Raw genomic sequence first — 19467 nt, 5'->3', positions numbered from 1 at the left:
TGTATCCACTGAGAGTTATTTTAAAAAGGAACTGGATAGCTATTCCTAGGAATCACTCCAGGAGTAGCAAAGAAAACCACATCTGGCTCCCTACCATTGAAGAGTTCAAGGTCTTGCAGAAGATCATTAAATTGGTAATTACTTAATCACAACTGTGTTACTCACTAGGAATGAAAACCTCCGTGTGATTAAAGCTGGCAGAGAACAGGCGAGGAGTCCGTGAAGGCTCCCTTAAAGAATGGAGATGTGAAAGTTAAGGGCGTTTTGGGCAGAGCAAGACTGTAGGGTGGCGGAAAGTGCCAGGATATGGTGGCATCAAAGGAGACGACACAGAGTGGAACACACCAAGAATGACCCAGTATTAAGAGACCAGTGACAAAGCCGTGGGCAGCAACGTGGATGAGAAAAGCCAACACCTGGACCGGGGTAGCAGGGGCCCACAGACTGAAGTCAAGCAGATCTGGGAACCATTCTGGAAGCAATAGGCTGGCTTTGGCAATGACCCAGGGCGTGGGGTCAAGACTGACTCCCAGGTTGAAGATTTTGCTCGTTAATATTTACTTTGTTTAAGAGAAGATGATGTCTGTCTATTGCCCTTACATTCTGCTGGAAATAGATGTGGCCAGTCTCCTGACCACGTATAGATGCCACGCAAAGTGCATATTCTACAACCATCGAACCCACACACCCCACAGGCCGGTCTTCCTTAGAACACTATGCATTTTCCGGAGCGATGGGGAGAGTGTGCATCCAATTACAAGCCAGCTTAAGGCATTTATAAAGCTCACTCTTCAGCAGAAGCACCTGTGAATTAAGTCCACAAAAGCGGAGAGATGCATTTTGGCAATTCTGCAGAATGCACTGCAAGCTTTATTAGCGTAAGCTAGGCTATGCTGCCACAGGAGACGAATCCCCAAAATTTCAGGGGCTAACTACCAACTCCAACATATGACCTTTGAGTCTGCCAAAATAGAGGCAAAGTGAGATGGAGGTGGCACACTAATTTCTCACCTTTTCTCCCCAAGATTTTATTTATCCATGAGAGAGATAGATACATAGGCAGAAGGAGAAGCAGGCGCCCTGCAGGGAGCCCGACGTGGGACTCAATCCCCGAACCCCAGGATCACGCCCTGAGCCGAAGGGAGAGGCTCAACCGCTGAGCCACCCAGGCATCCCTCTCAGTCACTTTCAAAGTGATACTTGATGTTGCTCAAATCTCAGTGACCAGCACTGATCACAAGGGCCCACGCTAACTGCAAGGGAGACTGGGAACCACGAAGAGACGGATGCAGGCAGGGCACGGTCTCTGCCACACGACACATCAGACTGATGAATCCGCAAGAACGGAGCACCCGGGTGGCTCAGTCAGTTAAGTTAAGCGTCTGCCTTCGGGTCAGGTCATCATCTCAGGGTCCTGGGATCGAGCCCTGCGTCGGTAACCCCGCTCGGCGGGGCATCTGTTTTTCCCTCGCCCTCTGCCCCTCCCCCCCACTCATGCTCTCTTTCAAATAAATAAAATCCTAAAAATAATCCACAAGTAACATCACAGATGGAGAGGCTAGACATAACCCACGTAAAGGACAGCGAAAGCTAAGAGCCGGTCACACTTTAAACCATTACATGCTCTATTTTGGCAGAAAGCCTGATATTACCATCAGCTTAAAAACACAATCACTACAATAGCACTTAATAGGAAAAAAATAACCTAGACTCCAAAGCCAGTGAAACCAAAGAAAACAAACTTGAACGTGTCCCCCCTCCTCCCTCACTGCTGGGACTAACCCGGGGACACCAGCGTCTCAATTCTGTCGTCCTCATGCGCGGCAGTAGAGGTGCGGGCTCCACCGTGGGGGAAATCACGATGGCGGGGGGAATCCAGGGCACGAGGGGCTACCTGGCCCCACCTCCTCTTGGAGAGACATGCCTCGCCGACAACTTTCTAGGGTTTGTGCTCAATTTTCAAGACCCAAGTTATGCTCTTACCACGAGAACACCCCCAGCCCCCAAATCTTAGGAGCCTGACCAAACAAAAGCTTCTCTCTTGCTTATGCAAAATAAGCGAACACTCCTGCTCTAATAGCTGTCATCCAAAGAGTGGTCCAGAGATCCAGGTGCCTTCCATCTTGTGCCACTGCCATCATCTACACTGGGGACCGTGGAAAAGGGTGACAGAGCATGGGAAGGACTACTAGATATGCTCACACCTAGGCCCAGAAGCGACAGACTCCACCTGTACTTCCATTTCATTGGTCAGAGCTAGTTATAACCTCCCACCGAGGCTCAGAGGGTGCTAGAAAACCCAGGCCTGCTTTCCAGCAACAACTAGCAGCGTGCATCTCCGCTAACCCGGCAGTCTCTGCCATACTTTGCAACCTGCAAATGATTCTGTATGAGGCAGCCAGGAAAGGAGCGTCCTCAGGATAGAGCACAGCTGATTAGCTCATCTGGAGACCAAAGCCCAGGCCTTGTTTTTTTTTTTTTTTTAAGATTTTATTTACTTATTCATGAGAGATACAGAAAGAGAGAGAGAGGAGGTGGGACAGAGACACAGGCAGAGGGAGAGGCAGGCTCCATGCAGGGAGCCTGACATGGGACTCGATCCCAGGTCTCCAGGATCAGGCCCTGGGCGGAAGGCAGTGCTAAACCGCTGAGTCCCCCCGGCTGCCCAGGACCTTGGCCTTTTTAATGGATGTTCAGGAAGTGCAAGGATTTCCTACCACAGGTGGCAAGAGCTCACCATTTGGAAAATTACCATGAACATTACCATAAAGAAAAAGACCGCAGAAGTAGGGCCCCTGGGTCAGGAAAGCAGCATCTAAATGAGGCTCAGAGAGGAGCAAAGTTAGGCACAGCCAGACCCAGCAGCACTGGAAGAGAACCAGCGCCCAGGGCAGGTAGGGACAAGGCTTGATCAAAGCGGCGGTTCTTGTCATTGGACCAGTTACCAGCTAAGGCAGGAAGGCCTCAAATTAGCACACAGGTGGAGGCTCTAACCTAGATTGGTCATTAACCACTCAACCAATTGGAGAGTAAATGGGCATCAATAATACGGTGCATTCCTCGGAGATAACTGTGTTGTATTCTACTGAACCAGATTCTCAGTTTCAGATTTGATACCACAGTAATCCTATTCGACTATAGTATCTGGGATAATAGTACTTCCATCCCAAAATGTGTGGGAAAGCAAGAGAGTTACACAGATTTCCTTCCTGCAGGAAGTCTCAGTTTTTGCTATGTTCACAAGCACTGAGAAGCTCCAGGGGGAGACGCAGCAGACACTCGAAACAGAACAGGCTGCTCCGTGTAAATAGAGTCCACACACACAGTAAGTGACCTCGAGTCAGGACCGTGAAGTCTGTTCCAGTAGATAAATGGGCATTTAAACAAAAGGAGTAAAGGCCAATCCAGAAGAGGTTTCTTCTAGAAAAAGAAATTAAGGGGTATCTTGGGTGGCTCAGCGGGTTAAGGTCTGCCTACAGCTCAGGTCATGATCCCGGGGTCCTGGGATTGAGCCCCCATGTTGGGCTCCCTGCTCAGTGGGGAGCCTGCTTCCCCACCCCCCTCTCATGCGCTCTCTGATAATTTTTTTCTTTTTCTTTTTTGTTGAAGATTTTATTGATGTATTCACGAGAGACCCAGAGGGAGGCAGAGACACAGGCAGAGGGAGAAGCAGGCTCCCTATGGGAAGCTCGATGTGGGACTCGATCCCCAGACCTGGGATCATGCCCTGAGCTGAAGGCAGACGCTCAACCACTGAGCTACCCAGGCATCCCTCTCTGATAAATTTTTTAAAAATCTTTAAAAAAAAAGAGAGAGAGAGAGAGAGGACACCTGTTTTGTTTTCTAAATACTGGAAGTAACTGTGGGATTGACCCCCCACTGCTTAAGAGTTCTACTAAATTCCAGACTCTCATCTTTGAAGACGGAGGACAGACACTAATAAAATGAACGCTAGTCCTTCTACAGACCAAAGGCACACAGGGATGACCACCACCTCCGCTAAAAGTGAACAGGATGTCCCTCAAAAAAAAAAAAACTAAACATGAAATGACCATATGACTCAGCAATTCTGTATCTGGATATATACCCCAGAAAGTGAAAGCAGGGACTCCAACAGGTATTCAGACACCCACGGTCATTCCTGCATTACCTACAATGGCCTATAAAGGTGGAAACAAGCCAAAAGCCCACCTGCAGATGCCAGGATTAACACAATGCGGTACACGCCAATGGTGGCGTACTCATTAGGCTTCCAGGACACTGTGCTACGTGCCACAGTGCGAATGAACCTCGGAGACACTATGCTGAGATAAGCCAGACACAAAACACAACTACCGTAGGACTCCAGTTACATGAAATCTATAGAAGAAGCAAATTCACGGAGACAGAAAGAACAACAGTTGCCAGGGGCCAGGGGGAGTGAGGAACGACGAATTACTGTTTAAGGGGAACAGGGTTTTTGTTTGGGCTGATGAAAAAGTTCTGGAGATGGGCGGTGGTGTCGGTTGCACAAGAGGATGAATGCTCTTAAGGCCAATGAAACGCACACTTAAAAATGGCTAAATGGCAAATTTTATGTACCATGTATTTTAGGATTTTTTTCAAGTACTCACGGCCGTGTTCTTTCACCAATGTCCCTGGTCCTCACTTGGGTTGAAGGCCTGCCTGTGGCGCTCTCGCACCCCACCAAATCACCCGGGCACTGAGGACCTAGAACCTCCCCTTCAGACCCACACAGGACCACGGATAACTGCACAAGGAGTGGGAAAACACAATCCAACCCAGCCTTGCCCTGCTAGGACAAGAGACCAGAAGTGTTCACGCTTCACATCAGGCTCCCTAAAACACATGTAGGACAGCTCCAGCTGTCCCCTTCCCAACAAGCATTTTTCTCGAACAGCACGGTCCAGTGGGACCTTCTGGGATCAGGAAAAATGCTCTCTTCGCTATGCTTTTTGAGCACTTGAGAAATAGCTGGTGCAAATAACGAACTGACTTATAGCATTTAAACGGACTTCGATGTAAACTGCCAAAAAAACAAAAAACCGCCACGTGGGGCTAGTAGCTACCGTGTTGGACAGTGTGCTTTTAGAAAGAAGCCAAAGTGGGGTGCCTGGGTGGTTCAGTCTCGGTTAAGCCTCTGCCTTAGGCTCAGGTCATGATCCCAGAGTCGTGGGATCAAGCCCTGCATGGGGCTCCCTTCTCAGCAGAGAACCTCTCCCTCTGCCGGCTGCTCCCCCTGCTTGTGCTTGTGCGTGCGTTTTTGCTCATTCTCTCTCAAGTTCTGTCAAATAAATAAAATCTAAAAAAAAAAAAAAAAAGCTAAAGTGACAGATTTGCTTTCCTGTGTTTTTGTTGTTTTGTTTTGTTTTAATGGAAATGCCCAAAGTCTATCAGTGGCAGAGATTAGGAAGCCTGGGTGGGGGGGAGGGGTCCTGAACCCACTGCTGGATTTGCCGTCAAACCTACAAGAATTTATTAGTGATAATGACGTACTGAGAAATGACTTACTCAAGACCAAGCCAAGGTCAACCAAAGGAGGTACATGATGCAGAAAATTCTAGGCAATCTGGACCTAGAGCAAGAGAAGGTGCCTGTCGTGTAGCTCCGGAATCAAAAGCCGAAGATTTCTGACTCCCAGAACATTCGCACCCAACCAGAAGGGGTCCGGTTAGTAGATGAAGGCTTGTTACAGACACACACACTCCCCCAGAGAGGAAAGCTATGGCACGCCAGTCTTCAGAGTTGGCGCCAGCAGGCAGGAGGCCACAGTCCTGCACCACAGCAAAAGGAACATTTAACCTTTCAGAGAAGAGGCTGTGCAAACTCCAATTTCAGAGGAGAATGAAAAGTCAAGAAAGTGGAGTGGTTCTGGGTGAAGTGGGCTCCCCGGGAACTGTTCCGAAGAGACACAGCACTGAGGAGCACCCTCCGAGTGGTCAGAAACCTCGAGAGCGCTTTTTCAACGGGCTCAGCTGCCGCCTTATTTGAACAAGCCTGACACCCTGGCCCCCTCCAGGTGGGGACATTTGCTCTGGGGGAAGCAGATCCAGGTTGCCTCCCCGGGAGTAGACACGGCCCTACCGCTACTGCTGCAGCACCCCACGGCCGCGTGTCCAACTCCCCCCACCTTCCCACATCTTTAGGCTTAGGGGAGGCACTGTTACCACCTCTTGACCGGTGGGGAAACCAAGGCACAAGGACTACCAGGTAACTACCGTCTCATGTATGGGGCTTATTAATGTCACCCAAGGGCCAGAGGCTTGTCACATAGATTCCAAAGGTTCAGTAAGGAGACGCATCCAAGCAGCAATCCATTCCACACCTGGAGAAACTGGCCGACCGAAAAATCTTGATTTTAAGATTGGATTCTTACCACCCGCTTATCACAGCGAGCTTGGAGATCTAGTATCCCATTCCAGCAACAGAGGAGACCCCGAGCCCCCAAACGCTTGTGCACTGTGGGATAAAATACATCTGCCACACCGTCAAAGCGCGCTTGGGGGTAGGAATCACAGTACTGGAGGGAACGGCGGGCGTTTCTAAGAGCACCTCCCGGTGCACACATATACCCGCCCTCTGTGGTAGCACCCCCACTGCCACTCTTGGCTGCAAAATGGAATCACCTGGAAAAGCATTAAAAACTCCTGAGGCCTCGGACTGGAGGATCTTTCGTCTGAGATACACCCTGGGCATGAGGAGCTTGAAGAGTGCCCCAGGTGCCCGTCGCGTGTGCCTAGGGTCGGGCCCTGACTGCGGCAGGGGCGGCGAGCGCGGAGGGCTCCGCATCCTCTGCGTTTCGGGCCGCTTCTTGGCTCAACTGAGGTTTAAGGAGCTCAAAAAGTAACGAGGCTCAGCGCCGGCGGCCTCCATTTTCTCATCTGTGGAAAGGTACGAGGCTCCGCACCGTCGCCGCGGGCGGGCAGGGCCGGCGCGCGGGGACAGCCGGCGGGGAGCGCGAGCGCGACGGGGCCGCGGGCGGGGCGGGGGCGAAGGGGGCATCCGCCTCACCTGCGTCGTAGAAGGCGTCGAGCACAGCGGTCTCCCCGAAGTCGAGCTGCCCGAAGGGCACGGAGGTGAACTGGGCGCCCTCGGCCTCGCAGGCTCGCAGCAGGCACTGACGCGCGCCCGCCTCGGGGCCGCCGGCCGCGCCGCCCGGGGGGCTCTCGCTGCGCACGTACACGGCCCGCAGGGCCCGCCGCGGCCCGCCCGCGCCCCCCGCGCCCTCGGCCGCCCCGTCGGGCTCCGCCGGCCCCGCCGCGCCCTCGGCTCCCGGCGGCAGCGGGCCCCGCACTGACTCGGCCGCCGCCCCGAGCGCCCCGGCCGGGGGCGCCCCGCCGCCGCTCTCCATGCGGCCGCCCCGCGCGCCCCTCCTGGGGGCCCCCTCCGCTCGGGCGGCCGGCAGGGCCGGCACCTGCTCCCGGGGCGCGGGCGGGGAGCTGCGGCGGGCAGCGCGTGCCGGCGGCCGCGCGGCGGGCAGGTGAACGCAGGAGCCCGCGCCGCAGACGGAAGCTCCGGCCCCGCGGCCCCCGGGCGCCCTTTGAAGGCCGGGAGAGGAGGCGGGGGCTGGGGACGTCAGGGCGAGCGCGGGGCGGGGGAGGGCTGGGAGGGCGGCGGGGCAGGAGCTGGCGGGGCGCCCCCTGCCGCCTCCCCCGGGCAGCGCCCGACGAGGGCGGATTCGGCGTGGGTGGCAGGACCCTGGGGTTGCCGTCCCGCCGGACTGACCAACGTCAGGAGTCCCGGTTTTAGCCCTGGAAACAATCTGAAGCTCTTCAAGCCGGGTAGAAACTCTTTCAAAGCGCTGGTTGGAGGTAAATATTCAATTTCAAACTAAATACAGAGGTAGCGGGTGGCTCAGCGGTTTAGCGCCGCCTTCGGCGCGGGGCGCGATCCTGGAGTTTCGGGATCGAGTCCCACGTCGGGCTCCCTGCATGGAGCCTGCTTCTCCCTCTGCCTGTGTCTCTGCCTCTCCCTGGGTGTCTCTCATGAATAAATAAATAAAATCTTTTAAAAAAATAAAGACAGAATTAGTTTTAACCCAGAATCGCAATGATCGAAACGTCTCCGGTACTAATCGATCGATAAGTCATTCCCCTCTGACTTTGTACTCTCGGTCCCCAGCTGCCGAGAGCGACCCTCGGAGCCCAGTACTGCAGGCCCTCTGGTCCTGACTTCCACTGTGACCTTGACAAAGCACTAGGAATCACCAGCAACAAATTTTGTATGCCAGGGAAACACACTCCCAGAAGGATGCCCGCCTGACCTATGAAAGGCTGTGAACCCAACGGGATCTTTACTCTGGACTTTACCTGCCTCACAGTTTTAGGCTCCAATACTAAAATATTACCACCGCAGGTAGTGCTTTTATGTAAAAGTTGAGTTGCACGGGACATTATCACAAGGTTTTTAGGTTTTAGTTTTTCATTTTTAATACTGGTATTATTGAGATATAATACACAAACCATTCAGTGCACCCATTTAAGTGTTTTTTAGTATATTCACAGAGTTGAGCAGCCATCACCACACTCAGTTTTAGAATATTTTCATCAGCTCCCCCCAAAACCCAATATCCATTAGCTCTCCCTGCCTCTCCCCCAATACCCCCTCAGTCTTTTTTTAAGTATTTTATTTATTTATTTATGAGAGACCCAGAGAGACAGAGACACAGAAAGAGAGAGAGGCAGAGACGCAGGCAGAGGGAGAAGCAGGCTCCATGCAGGGAGCCCCATGCGGGACTGGATCCGGAGAGTCCAGGATCATGCCCTGGACCAAAGGCAGGCACTAAACCACTGAGCCACGCAGGGATCCCTCCAATACCCCTCAGTCTTAAGCAACCATCAATCTCTCTATAGATTTGCCTGTTCTGGACCCCTCACATATATGGAATCATACAAGGTGTGGACAGAGAATATGTATCTAGGAATGGGATTTCTGGGTCATATGACAACTCCCTGCTTAACCTTTGGAGAAACTGCCACTGTTTTCCAAGGTGGCTCCACCGTGTTACATTCCCACCAACAGTATATGAGGGTTCCAATGTCTCTTCGCTGTCACCAGCATTTGTTATTGGCTTTTTGATTATCAGAGCCATCCTAGTGAGTGTGAAGTGGTACCTCATTGTGATATTGACTTGCATTTTCCTTATGACTAATGATGTAGAGCATCTTGTCATGTGCTTATTTGCTAGTTGTCGAACTTCTTTGGAGAAATGTCCATTCAGATCTTTGGCCCATTTTTAAATTAGATCTTTGTCCTTATTATTGAGTTGTAGAAGTTCTTTATATATTGTGGATACAGATCCCCTATCAGATATGTGATTTACAAACATTTTCTTCCATTCTGTGGGTTGTCTTTTCACTTTCTTGATGGTGTCCTTTGCAACATATTACAAGCCATTTTGACAAAAGCAGGATGGTACTTACCTTACAAAATCATGCTTTGGCTTGCCTTCATGTTTCAGTAATAATACAGTCCATGCCTCTTCCCCACCCCCAAAAGAAAGCAGAAAGTGCCAGTATAAATCTTGGAAGAAACCCCTCCTTAATTCTAGTCCTGGTAGAAATTAGGAACTTCAACAAATGACATCAATGTGCACCCTCTTTTGTGGCCAATGAATGGAAAATGGGCTCTGAGGTCTGTAAAAACACAAAGACCAGAACTGAGAAGAGGGAAGCTAGGGAAAACTTTCAACACCTCTGTTCTGAGCTTTTAAAAAATATAATGGACATATTTTCCTTGTAGTCTTGTAATGCATAATAATAGTAATTTTCCTAATGTGCTATTTATCTGAGATTATTCCAACGACTGGCACAGTCTTCAGAGGGCAAAGATGCCCATTTCACAATCACTTGCCGGTGTCTTGCTGTTGCCCCCACTTCAGTCTTCCGTGTTCCTTTCAGCTCTCACCAGAGCCCTGCTGGCTGAGTGGGACTCACAGGAGTTGTCAATTCTGGCTTGAATAATACCTTCCTCTAAACACAAACCCTGCTGAGTAAAAAATCTAGAATTTCCCTAGCTAATGAGCGCCTTCTCTGCATTTGGTGCACACAGTGCACTTTCTCATTGTCCCCAGTAATTTGCACACCTGAAACATGCCCCAGCCCCTTCTCGATGTTCTTCTGGCTTCCCACCCCCAGCCACACTGAGAAAATTGCAAAATGCTGGATTAGTCTCTTCTGTGTAGTTGAACAGTAGTTCGGTTCTTGCCCCTGCCTTGTCCCTTGTCCTAAGTGCATGTCTTGGAAACCACTTTGCCCCAGTGTTTGGACTAGAACAGTGGATTGAGGGGCACCTGGGGGGCTCAGTGATTGAGCATCTGCCTTCGGGCATGATCCCAAGGTCCTGGGATCGAGTCCCACATCGGGCTCCCTGCGGGGAGCCTGCTTCTCCCTCTGCCTGTGTCTCTGCCTCTCTTTCTCTGTGTCTCTCATGAATAAATAAATAATAAAATCTTAAAAAAATAAAATATAGGAGAAGCTCACAGGATGCTTTAAGTATACATAATGAGTAAGCAAGAAGCTTGTGAGAAAAAGGTGGACTTCATAAGATGTGTTAAAAATTGTAAGTTATTTTCCTCTAAGACATGCTACAGATGGAATATTTGATGGAACAAACAAGAGTATTACTTAAAGATAGATAGGGATGGAAAGACCAAGTCAGTCGGTATGGGCATGCAATCTCCGAACTAATGGCTACCTCACCCCCAAGTTGACCCCCCATTGGTGACACCCAGTACAGTCCCATTCTCGTCTCACCCTCTACCTTCTTGAACATATGGAATATGGTTATAATAATCGTTTCAATGCCCTTGTCTACTAATGCTATCATCCGTTTTTTAAAAATTATTTATTTATTCATGAGAGACGGGGGGTGGTGGCACAGAGACACAGGCAGAGGGAGAAGCAGGCTCCATGCAGGGAGCCCGACGTGGGACTCGATCCCGGGACTCCAGGATCACGCCCTGGGCCAAAGGCAGGTGCTAAACCGCTGAGCCACCCAGGGATCCCGTTCATCTGTTTTATTCCTGGATCTGTTGCTATTGATTTTTCCCGTTGTGGGTCATATTTTCCTTTATTCGCATGCCTGGTAATTTTTTTTTAATTAGATGCCACACGTTGCAAATTTTGCTTTAGTGGATACTGCACACTTTTGTATTCCTGTAAATATTCTTGAGCTTTATTCTAGGATAGAGTTAAGTTACTTGGAAACAGTTTGACTCTTCTGGGGATTGCTTTTGAGCTTCAGGTGGATCAGAGCAGCCTTTAGGCTAAAGCTAATTAATCCCATCTACTGAGCAATACCCCTCTGAGCACTCTACCTGACGTCCTGGGGGTTCCGACATTTCCATTCCGGCCGGCAGACACAGAATCTATTCTGGTCCTACGGGACCTCCAGGGATTGTTCCCCACCCCTTCAGGTGGTCCTTTTCCCAGCCTCAGGAGGTTCCTTCACACACAGCTGCTGGGCAGTACTCTGATGAAGATTCCAGATCAACGCATCTCTGGAACTCCATGTGCAGCGGTCTCCTCTCCAGTACTCACACTGGAGCCTCCTTGGCCTTCCGGCTGCATCTGGTTGGCTCAGGATGAGAACCTGCTTTTGTCAAAATGGCTTGTAATATGTTGCAAAGGACACCATCAAGAAAGTGAAAAGACAACCCACAGAATGGAAGAAAATGTTTGTAAATCACATATCTGATAGGGGATCTGTATCCACAATATATAAAGAACTTCTACAACTCAATAATAAGGACAAAGATGTTCCCTCTCTCTGTTCTCTAGCCTGGAATCTCTCTCAAGGCAGAAAGCTGGGGAAGTTGTTGGGCTCACCTTGTTTACTTGTTCTTTCTCAAGGATCTCTGTCCTGTGTTGTGCTTCTTCTATGATTTTTGCAACCTTTTTGTAGGTCTGAAATTCTTTTAAGATGAGAAGATTTAGGGACACCTGGGTGGGTCAGTGGTTGAGCGTCTGCCTTCGACTCAGGGCGTGATCCCGGGGTCCTGGGATCGAGTCCTGCATCCGGCTCCCCGCAGGGAGCCTGCTTATGTCTCTGCCCCTCTCTCTGTGAATAAATAAGTAAAATCTTAAAAAAAAAAAAAGATAAGAAAACTTTAAAGTTTAAAATTAAAAGCAAAGCACTTCTTCTCCTTAAGCCTGGTACCAGCTGGGCACTGATGATGTGAAAAGGAGGAGCAGGGTTGGCTTCTTGTCCCCTCTTCCACCTTGCTAGCCACCCCTCTAAGGTGGGGGTGTGTAGTGAGAGGATCTAAGACAACCCCACTGATGGCTCTCTGGTGCCGGGATCACACCCAGTCCAGGGAAACATCTCTCCTTTGCCTCACAACCTCTGGGGGTGCTGGCCTCTCCTATCCAGCCCCTCTCTTGCTGCCCTCATTTGAGCATTCAGCCAGCCATCTCGACCTCTAGATTCATGAGCTATGACTCAGACACTTGTCCTCTGTGTCCTGAAAACTTCTTGGGACATATGTAGCAAACTCTCTGTGCATCCTTTCCCTAGGCTCATGGTAAGTGATAGGCAGCCTTCCAACACCCCACTGACAGGGAGAAACTCACCAGTGCACCAGTCTCTCTCCAAAAATATTCTAATTTCAGGGACACCTGGGTGGCTCAGTGGTTGAGCGTCTGCCTTCGGCTCAGGGAGTGATCCTGGAGACCGAGGATCGAGTCCCACGGCGGGGTCCCCGCAGGGAGCCTGCTTCTCCCTCTGCCTGTGTCTCTGCCTCTCTCTCTCTCTCTCTCTCTCTGTCTCTCATGAATAAATAAATAAATCTTTAAAAAATACTCTTCTAATTTCTAATTCCCTTTTCTGGGAATGTCCAGCCTCACTTTGAAACTGAGCATTTTGGTACTGGTGCAAGACCTTCCAGAGCTCTCTTTTTTTTCCCTGCCATCCACTTTCTGCTACTAGCAACATTCCAGATGGTACCTGCTTCATCAGCCTAGGGCCTGGAGGATGATGATAACATGAACCAGAGCACCCACTTGACTTAGAATGGACGTTGAACAAAAATTTGAGTGAGAGATCAGGGTGTTAGCCACGCAAATATGTATGGGAGGAAGCATTTCAAGCAGAGGGAAGAGCCAGTAGAAAGGCCCTGAAGCATTCTGATAGGCTTACGAAACAGCACCAGTATCTCTAGGTATTTAGAATTCCATCATCTTATATTTTCACAGCTCTAGTTTCTAGAAAGTTCTTCCATATATTCAAATGTAATCTTCTCTTGTAACGTTTACCCATTCTAATTTAATTCTTTTACCCAGTTCTAATTGAATTCTTCTTACACATGGCAGCTTTCCAAGTACTGCTCTTAGGTCTTCTTTTTTTTTTCAGGTGATACCCTGCTCCCCACGCCCCCGACAGTTCAATCATTTCTCCATGACATGATATCCAGGCTAGTCACCACCTTGATGATTCTTTTCTATAAGATTCCCTCTTTGTCTCAATTGCTATTTTGTGTGTGCAAAAGACTTTTTAAAATTAAACATTTTTGGGCAGCCCAGGTGGCTCAGTGGTTTGGCGCCACCTTCAGCCCAGGGCCTGATCCTGGAGACCGGGAATCAAGTCCTACGTCGGGCTCCCTGCATGGAGCCTGCTTCTCCCTCTGCCTCTCTCTCTCTCTCTCTCTCTCTCTGTCTCATGAATAAATAAATAAAATCTTAAAAAAATTAAATTAAATTAAACATTTTTTAAAAAGATTTATTTTTTAAAAAAATTTATTTATTATTTGAGAGAGGGAGAGAGAGTGCATAAGACAGGGCTTGATCTCACAACCCTGAAATCGTGACCTGAAACGAAATCATGAGTTGGAAACTTAACTGACTGAGCTGCCCAGGTGCCTCTTATTTATTTATTTGGGGGGGGGTAGGGAGAGAATCCTCAGGCAGACTCCCTGCTGAGCACAGAGCCCCATGTGGAGCTCAATCCCAGGACCCTGAGATCACGACCTGAGCCAAAATCAAGGGCTGAAGGCTCAACTGACTGAGCCACCCAGGCGCCCCTGAAATTAAACATTTTTATTTTGAGATAATTGTAGGTCCATATGCAGCTGTCAGAAATCATGCAGAGATCTAGTGTACCCTTTAATCACTTTTCCCCAATGGAAACATCCTGCTGAGCTCAAGTACACTATCACGACGACATTGACAGCATACAGAACAGTCCCATCACCACAAGCATCTCTCCTACCGCCCTTTGATTCCCACACCCATCTCGCCCCACACACTCCATACCTAACCACTGGCAACCACTAATCTGTTTTCCATTTCTATAATTTTGTCACTTCAAGAATGTTATGTACATGGAATCATACAGTATGTAACCTTTTAGGATTGTCTTTTTTCACCCAGCTTGATCCCCTGGGATGCAGCCAAGATGTTGCACATTTCAGTAGTCCCTTCCATTTGTTGCTGAGCACTATTCCATGGTGTGGATGTACCACAATCTCTTTATCCATTTGTCCTTTCAAAGACACTAGAGTTGCTTCCACTTTGGGACTATTATGAGTAAAAATGCTGTGGACATGGATGTACAGGTTTTTATGTGAACATAAGCTTTGATTTCTCTGGGATAAATGCCCAGGAGTGCAAATGTTGCGTCATATGGTAGTTGCATATTTAATTTCTTAAATTGCCAAGTTGTTTTCCAGGGTGGCTATACCATTTCGTGCTCCCATCAGGAATGTAGGATTGATCTGGTTTCTCCACATCCTTACCAGTATTTGGTGTAGTTACTTTTTCATTTTAGCCATTCCAGTAGCTGTGTAGTGATAGCTCATTAGGTTTTAATTTGCATTTTCCCAATGGATAATGATGTTGAGCATCTTTTCATGTGCTTATTTGCCAAGTGTATATCTTATTTGGTGAGTTCATATCTTGTGCCCATTTTCTAACTGGAATGTTTGCTCTTTTACTATTGAGTTTCAAGTGTCCTCTCCATATTCTAGATACTAGTCCTTTGCCAGATAGGTGGTTTGCAAATATTTTCTTTCAGTCCGTAGCTTGTCTTTTCATCTCTTAATAAGGTCTTTCACAGAGCACATGTTTTTAATCCTGATAAGACCCAATTTATCAATTTTTCTATTTATAAATTGTGTTTTTAATTCCATGTTAAAAAATAAATTCTTTGCCCAGCCCTAGGGTCTGAAGATTTTCTCTTATGTTTTTTCCTAAAAGTTTTGTTGCTTTAGGGGCACCTGGATGGCTCAGTCAGTTGAGTGTCCAACTCTTGATCTCAGCTCAGGTCTTGATCTCATGTTTGTGAGTTCAAGCCCCACATTGGGCTCCACACCCAGCATGGAGCCTACTTAAAAAAATAATAATTGTAGTAGTAAAAGTTTTGTAGCTTTGCATGTTACATTTAAAATCCATTTTTACTGGGGATCCCTGGGTGGCTCAGTGGTTTGGTGCCTGCCTTCGTCCTGGGGCATGATCCTGGAGTCCCGGATCAAGTCCCACATCAGGCTCCCTGCATGGAGCCTGCTTCTCCCTCTGCCTGTGTCTCTCATGAATCAATCAATCAATCAATCTTTTAAAAAAATATACATTTTTACTTAATTTTTGTATAAGGTCTGAGGTTCAGGTGGAGGTCCTTTTTTTTTTCTTTTTCTTTTTTTTTTTTTTTTTTGTGCCTCTGGATGTTCAATTGCTTCAGTACCACTTTATGAAAAGTCTATCTTTCCTTCATTAAATTGCCTTTACCCCTTGGTCAAAAATCATTGGGAATATCTGTATGAGTCTGTTTCTGGATTCTCTATTGTGTTCCACTGACCTATGTATTTATCCTGCCACCAATCCACACTGTCTTGACTGCTGAAGTTATATACTAACCCTTAATAGTAGGGAGAGTGATTCCTCTTTTTTCTTTTCCAAGACTGTTTGAGCTGAATTAGGGCCTGTGTTTTTCCACATAAATTTCACAATAAGCTTGTCTATGTCCACAAAAAAAACCTTGCTAGGATTTTGATGACAATTACATAAACATATAGATCAACCTAGAAAGAATTAATGTATTTATTATGCTGAATCTTCCAAATTTATGGATATAGTATTCATTTCCATTTATTTAGATGAACTTATTTGATTTCTTTCATTAGAATTTTCTAATCTTCAGCGTCCAAATTGTGTACGTATTAAGTTTATGCCCAAGTATTTAGTTTTTTTAGAGTGAATATAAATGGCATGGTTTGCAATTTCAGGTTCCACATGTTCATTATTAGTATGTAGAAATGCAATTGTTTTTGTGCACCACACTTCTCTTATTACATGACCTTGCTGAGCTCACTTCAGGAAGTTTGTGAGTCCTTGAGACTTTCCATGCAGACAATCATGTTGTCTGCAAATAGGGATGGTTGTATTTCTTTTTTTCCAGGCTGCATGCATTTTGTTTCTTTTTCTTGCTTTGTTACTATGGCTAGAACTTGCAGTTCTATATTGAATAAGAGCACTGAGAGCAGACATCCTTGTCTTGTTCTAATCTTAAAGGGAAAGTATTCAGTTTTTCACCCTACATATGACATTAGCTGTGGGTTTATTGCAGATGCTATTTATCAAGTTAAGGAGGCTTCCATTTCTAGTTCACCGAGAATCAATAATGTGCATAGATATTGGATGTTTTTTCATCAATTTTTCTACATCAATTAATATGAGCATGTGATTTTTCTTCTTTAGCCTATTGATAAGGTGGCTTACATTGATTTTCCAATGTTGAACTTGCATACCTGAGATACCTGAGATAAATTCTAGTTGGGTGTGGTATATAATTCTTTTAACACATTTCTGGATTTTACTTCCTACTACTTTATTGAAAATATTTGCATCTAGCTTGATAAAATATACTGACCTGCAGTTTTCATTTTTGAGGATACTGTCTTTTCCTTGTTTTGATATCAGAGTAATACTAGCCTCATAAAATGATTTGGGAAGTTCTGTCTTCTTCTCTTTTATGGAAGAGATTGCATAAAATTGGTGTTACTTCTTTAAGTGTTTGGTAGACTTCTCCAGTGAAAGCATTTGGATCTGGCGATTTCCTTATCAGGGTCTTTAAATTGCACATTTGATTTTTTTCATCATGGTTATAGAACTGTCAAGCTTGTTTATTTTATTTTGGTTGAGTTTTGATAGTTTGTGAGTTTGGGGAAATTAGTTCGGTTCTTCTAAGATGTTGAATTTAGATCATGAAGTTGTTCATAGCATTACCTTATTATCCCTTTTATGGCTGCAAAGTCTGTAGTGGTATCCCATTTCATTCTCAAATTGGTGATTTGTGCCTTTTCTCTTTTTGTCAGTCCTGGTATTTATTCATGTAAATATAAACATTGAAGTCTTCCGATGAGCCCATCAAAGACATTCTTCATTTCTGTTACTGCATTTTTAATTTCCAGCCATTTGATTCTTTCCTATAGCTTCCATCTCTGCTGAAATTTCCTATCTGATCTTGCATGTTGTGTGCTTTTTCCATGATAGCCTTTAACATAATATGATTATTTTAAATTCCTTCTCTGATACTTCCAGTAGCTGTGCCATATTTAAGTGGTTCTGAGGATTGTTTTGTCTCTTTAGATGGCTTTTTCATTGGCTTTTGGCATGCCTTGTAATTTTTTTCTCGAAATCTAGACATTTTATATAAGGCAGCAGATGCTGTGTTAAATTAGAATTTAGTAGAGGAATTTATGTTATCCTAGCCAGGAATTGGGCCGTGTTGAGATTTGTTGTTCCTATAGACATCAGAAACTTTTAATTCCTCTAGGGATCTTTTTTGTGTTCCTCCTCTTGGTTTTGGGGCTTCCCTCTGTGCTGCTCTCCATAAAAGATCTGTCTCTGGCAGCTCTCCCTGCTGTAATCCATGTTATTATTCTTGAAGTTTTGTTAGTGTGCTAGTGGGGGCACAGAGTGAGGGTGGTCTCTGATGTTCTAAGCCTTTATTTCAGGGGACAGCCCTCACATGTGCCTCTGACTGCAGAGATAGATTTCCCCTAGGCCGGTCTCTTCCCCCAGATGCACTGGTGTTCGCGGTCAACAGCCTTGAGGCCCTTCACCCTTAAGATGAAATAATCATTTTTTAGATGAGTTGAGGGCTGGGGCTGGGGTTGGTTGGAATTCCCTTCTCCCAGCTGCAATGCTATTTCACCAGTGCCCTCAGACTATGTCCTTCCCCCTGCAGAATAAGCCTTTTGTTCCTTAAGTGAGAAAGGTCTGTGCGGATTTCTCAGTGGCTCCTGAGCCAGCACCTCCAGCCTGCACCATGAATCTTCTCTGGATTTCCCCAATCCTCCATGTAAGGGCCACTTGGGGTTCCTGGAGGAAAAGCTATTTGTTTTCAGTTTTCTATCTTGATCTTCCTTTCCACCTATATGGTATCTGGTAGCTTTAGTCCCTGGTAAGCAAATGTCAAGTTCCATGTCTCACAGAAAATGCCTATCTCTCTACAGATTTTGAAATAGTCATTTGCTTGCAAACTCAATTCTCTTCTAATTTCCAGTCTGTCCAGATTTTTTCTTATTGTAAACATGGGAAGGACACCTTATAGCTCTCTGATCTCTGTGCTGAAGCTGGAAGCCCTATTCAATAATATTTGACGTACAAGAATGTCAACTTCATATGGTTCAATGTAATACACTATTGCATAGTTTCTGGATAGTGCACCTTGTTGTGATGTAGCCACAATCTAATAGAGATCTCTGGAGAAGATTACTATGGATTATCCTACACATAACTCACGGAGAATAAGACGATCCCCCCTGCCATGACAGTGGCCCTCAAGCTTGAGTGTGCATCAGAATCCCCAGGAGGACTTGTTAAAACACAGATTCCTGGGTCCCTCTCCAGAGTTTGATTCAGTAGGCCTGGGGCAGGGCCCCCAGATTTTCATTTCTACCAGGTTCCTGGTCGGTGTTGCTACTACTGCCTTCCAGGGATCATCTCTAAGAACTCCATAGCACATCTTGGAGGCCCAGGGTTTATCTACATGTCCTCCTTATTCATCACTTTGAGGGCAGATTGCCAGCCCTGAGGGGCAGCAATTCGGTTCTCAAGTGACCTCTGAGAAGTGTCAAAAGTAAAGTGTCAGGAATATGCTCACCTTTGAATTCATTCTTTCTCCAGAGTAAATCTTAAGTTTTAAAAAGACTTTATTTATTTGAGAGAGGTAGGGAGGGAAGGAGAGGGAGAGGGGGGGAGGGAGAGAGAGAGAGAGAGAGAGAGAGAGAGAGAGAGAGAATGAGCGGAGGGGAGGGGCAGAGGGAGAGGGACCCCGGGATCATGATGTAAGCCAAAGGCAGATGCTTAACTGACTGAGCCACCCAGGTGCCCCCAGAGCGAATCTTATTAAAAAAGAATGCTTTATATCTTAAAACAGGGGTAGCCATGGTTTTTTAATAGTGGATGACAGTTTGAGACAATAGTGTGCAGATCATGTGAACTTGTTTTAAGATTCATAGTAACATAAGCATTC

General features: G+C 46.8%; 1 protein-coding gene across 2 annotated transcripts in view; it reads right to left on the bottom strand.

The window, feature by feature from the left end:
* The window catches only part of MAP3K15 (mitogen-activated protein kinase kinase kinase 15), a 113810-nt gene extending 106459 nt beyond the window's left edge, over positions 1-7351 (bottom strand). For both annotated transcript variants that reach the window (XR_013374852.1, XM_077888786.1), the window contains exon 1: positions 7012-7351. Coding sequence is in view for 1 of the 2 variants with exons in the window: in XM_077888786.1 (XP_077744912.1) it covers positions 7012-7351 (340 nt within the window). In the remaining variant the exon portion in view is untranslated. The remainder of the gene's footprint in view (positions 1-7011) is intronic.
* Positions 7352-19467: the final 12116 nt, after the last annotated feature.

Source organism: Canis aureus, chromosome X (assembly GCF_053574225.1).
Source record: "Canis aureus isolate CA01 chromosome X, VMU_Caureus_v.1.0, whole genome shotgun sequence".
Classification (NCBI taxonomy): Eukaryota; Metazoa; Chordata; class Mammalia; order Carnivora; family Canidae; genus Canis; species Canis aureus.
The sequence above is the reverse complement of the archived record's forward strand: the minus strand, read 5'-3'. Positions and strand labels throughout refer to the sequence as shown.